The 3,939-nt window shown below is 34.5% G+C and overlaps 1 protein-coding gene across 1 annotated transcript in view; it reads left to right on the forward strand.

Annotated features, from left to right (window-relative positions):
* Positions 1 to 2,723, forward strand: part of LOC111718012 (PDZ domain-containing RING finger protein 4) — a gene marked incomplete in the record, with an annotated part of 17,344 nt that extends 14,621 nt beyond the window's left edge. Inside the window, 2 exon segments of the mRNA XM_023493482.1 lie at positions 162 to 635; positions 1,709 to 2,723. Of these exon segments, the coding sequence (XP_023349250.1) occupies positions 162 to 635; positions 1,709 to 2,147 (913 nt within the window).
* Positions 2,724 to 3,939: the final 1,216 nt, after the last annotated feature.

The raw sequence follows: 3,939 nt of genomic DNA on the forward strand, positions 1-3,939 counted from the left end.
GGGGGGGGGGGGGACTTTTTTGTCCCGTTTTTTTCTTCTTGGGCAGCAAGTTTTGTTGGTTAGACACTAGACAGTGTTGAAGAATGTACATCCATGCTCTTTTATCAACAACAACGAATATATAAATAAAATTATTTTATTAATATTTTTTTCTATTTTAGACTTGCTGGTAACTCCCCGATGAATACTCCACCAATTATTACTCAAAGACGACCTATGTCGGAATCAACTCTTTCCCTTGTAATGTCTACCGCCGATCCTTCCGCTTCGTACTTCACCTCCGATCCCCTGCGAACTGTAGATTCGGCGTACGGTAACCTGTACATAAACCCAACAAGCGAGCAGTACATTTCTCCTGATCAATGCTCCGATATTGTGTACACAGACTTAAACAATGTGCAGTACATTATCCAGCAGCAGCAGCAACAACTTCTAAACAAACTCAACAAACCGGTTTTTAACGCTCCGCCGCCTCCGCCTGGACGATTCCCACCCGCCTGTGATCGCGTCCCGCCTATTTTGGATCCCCGGACTAACTCAGGAGAGCATCATGAACAGTCTACTTCGTTTATGGGAAGTGGACGAGAGGACGAGAACTGGGAGTGGAAAGTTAAAATTCGTCCAGACGGGACAAGGTATGGAATTTTACAAAACTCCTTTTTCACTAAAGCTGTAGACGCACAAGAGAAAATGTTTTTAAATCCTTAAATATGCAACTTAATTGGACTTAACGGAACAACAAACTCTAATTTGCTAACCCCTATATTGATTGCAGATCCTTATTTTTTTTTTTTTGATAAAAATTAAAACTGGAGGGTTTGCCGGTTAGACAGTTGCAAAGTCATGCTATTAAAGGGAGTGAACGGCAATGAATGCAGTAGTTAAATTGAATTTTTTAGGATTCATTTGAGACATATAAACGTTTTAATGATGTCTAATCACTGAGTTTGAGCGCAAAGTCGACGTTTAAAATCATCCATTTATAAGAGTGGAATTTCTGAAATTATTAAATAACGACAACAAAAACGTAACAAAAATTCTGAAGTAAACTAATTAGATGTTAAGAAACAGTCTGAAAAAATAAAAATTGTCTCTTATTATCGAAAATAAGTAATCTTATTCAGAGGGGGGGAGGGGGGCATTTTTTCTGTGTATTTCCCGGAATTTTTATTGAAAAGTTAACATTTGAAGAATTTGAAAAAATCTTCAAACTAATTCGTAAATAATAAGAAATTCATTATAATGATGAAAAAGAAATAATTTATTCTATCATTGATTTATTGACTTTCTTGAGAAATACGTTTTTAAACATACCAATGCATTGCCGGTCACTTCCTTTAAGTCCTTCATAGATGCATTTAGATTTGAGTAAATTTGGCAATTATTTCAATTCCAGAGAACATTTTTTAAATTGGATATAGATTTAAACTTTCCTTTATTTTTATCAAAATGTGATTGTAGGTTTTAAACCAATCATTTGGTTAAATGTTTAAGATATTCAAAAACAGTTTTGGAGAGAAACTTTTAAATGTTTAAAAATTCGTCTTTTTAAGTTAAACGTAAGTTCTGACAAGCATAGCATTAACAAAATGTACAGACTGAAGGGAAGTTTACATTATAAGGAGCAGGAATAAACATTAAACATGTAAACAGGAAGGACTTAGCAAGAAAACATGGCCAACATGTAAAATAATAATATCATTTTTAGATATGTCACCCGCAGGCCGCTACGGAAACATCGAATGTTACAAGAACGTGCGCGTCAGGTGGCCGCCGAGCGCGCAGCAAATACCACCGACGACGATACAACGTCAGAACTTAAATTTGGAAAATTTTGGACAAAACAGGAACGAAAGCATCATCTTGAGGTAGCCAAGGAACGTAGACTAAAGCGGGAAGAAAAGTTAAAAATGCGCCAAGACGAAGAAACCGGTTCTGCCGAGAAATGGCGGGAAACCTGTTCAGGGGTGAAATTGCGTGAAACCGGTTCTGGAGAGAAAAAGCGGGAAACTGGGTCTGCTGAGACGGTGGCACGACGTGAATTAACTAAAACAGGGGAGTCAATGGACAGAAAAAGATTTAGTTTGCAAGAGGAGAATATGAGAGCTGCTCAAAATGAAATTTTAGTCTCAGTGATGACTGTTTAAAATTTATAAGATTTAAAAAAGTTTTATATATATACATGACGAATTTTAAAATCTTTTTTATTGGTTTTCTTAAAAGCACATATTGGATTGAAGAATATTAGAGAAATGATTCATGATTCTCCGTAAACTTTTAACCAAAGAATTTTCATTTCAAGTTGCAAAATTGAAAGATTAAAAAAAATTTTAATAAGATATCTTTCATTCTTAGAAAGGTTGTTGACAGGACTTAACCCTATCCTTGCCGGGTACTTGAAAACCAGGATACGCTGGGGGGGGGGGAAGGGGTCAATTTAACCTTATTCCCATGTTCGATGTCCAAATATGAGAGATGATACATCAAATTGGAATTCTCTTTAGCTCTACTTTCAGAATATTCAAAAAAAAATATTAAATAACCTGTAATCAAGAAAAACTAGAAATGTGCAAATTTCTTTCGACGGGTTGTATGCGAATAATTAGCAAAAATTTCTTTGCAACACTTATGCAATCTGTTTCCTTTTGTCATAGGCTTTCCAAAAAGCTAAAAAATTTCCAATCTGACAACTGAAAGTGGGTCAAAACAAAGATTTAGTTTGTTATAGGAAAAAGTAGTCATTCAGGCAGTGAGCCAGAGGACTCCGGCAGTTAGTATAAAAGCCCGGTTTTAGACCTAAAGGGATGGCTTTGAGAATTTAGGAAAAGTCAGAAAATTTAAACAGCCTTAGACCAATACTTTTTGAGTTATGTAAAAAAAATACCCCCCAGACAGGAATAGGGTTACGTAAAATGTAAAATATAAGCATTGTGATATATGATAACATGGTATTAAATTAATAATATTTATAATAAAACTAGTCGCATCTTTAAACATGCAGAATTATTTATTTCAACTGGAACTTGAGGCTAAACTTCCAAATCTAGAAATGGAAAAAACTTAAACATTAATTTATTTATCTATCAATCTTCAGTTCCCTTAAAACGAACAAAAACGGTGCAAAAACGAAACAAAACAATTTCAATTGTTTCCGTTTCGTTTATTTCGTAATTTTTTTTCGGACTTTAGAGAGGACTGTACGTAATATTACAAACTCGTTGTTTCCTTTAATCAAAAACTGTTCTCCATTTTTTAAATCATTAAGTTACAAGACTTTTACATTCTAAACAAAATTCAGCATTCAGATAATGAAAGTAAAGGGAGTGTAAGACTAAGAGTAGTATCAAGTAAATCTCCAGAAAAAAATGGAAATGTCCGATTGTACAGAGGCTTCCTTGCACGCTTTGAGATCGACTGATCAAGATAGTGCGAATTAGATATCAATATTTTTGTTTGTTAAAACTGTTTATTTTCATTTCTGGTTTCTCGGCGAAAGTGAGTTGCGCTTATAAAAGCATTGTAGAAATCACAGAAGTAAACAAAGTCAGGAAAACATTTTGATCAGATAAAGGTTTCAAGGATACCGTTATATAAATCAGGCATTGTCATCTTTGAATGGAGGGTCACTTAAAAATCACGCTTACAGTCCCTTTAACAAATTGTCTCATGTCGTCCTAAAAGTTCATTCTTTGAGGGTAACCCTTTAAACCATTTGATATAGAACGCTTCCGGATGAACAATATAAACTGCCAAGCTTTTAAAAGATTGAGATATACTATATTCTAAGTATAAATAGCTTTACTAGCTAATAAAAAGTTTCGTTACAAATATTTATAAGAATTTGGTTTGGAGAGACCAAGGTCAAAGCAGGTCAAAGCTTGGGTCAATAGGACTATACGCATAATTTCAATTGATTGATTGATCAAGTATACATTAGAC

This window comes from Eurytemora carolleeae, unplaced genomic scaffold, assembly GCF_000591075.1.
Source record: "Eurytemora carolleeae unplaced genomic scaffold, Eaff_2.0 scaffold1841, whole genome shotgun sequence".
Taxonomy (NCBI): Eukaryota; Metazoa; Arthropoda; class Copepoda; order Calanoida; family Temoridae; genus Eurytemora; species Eurytemora carolleeae.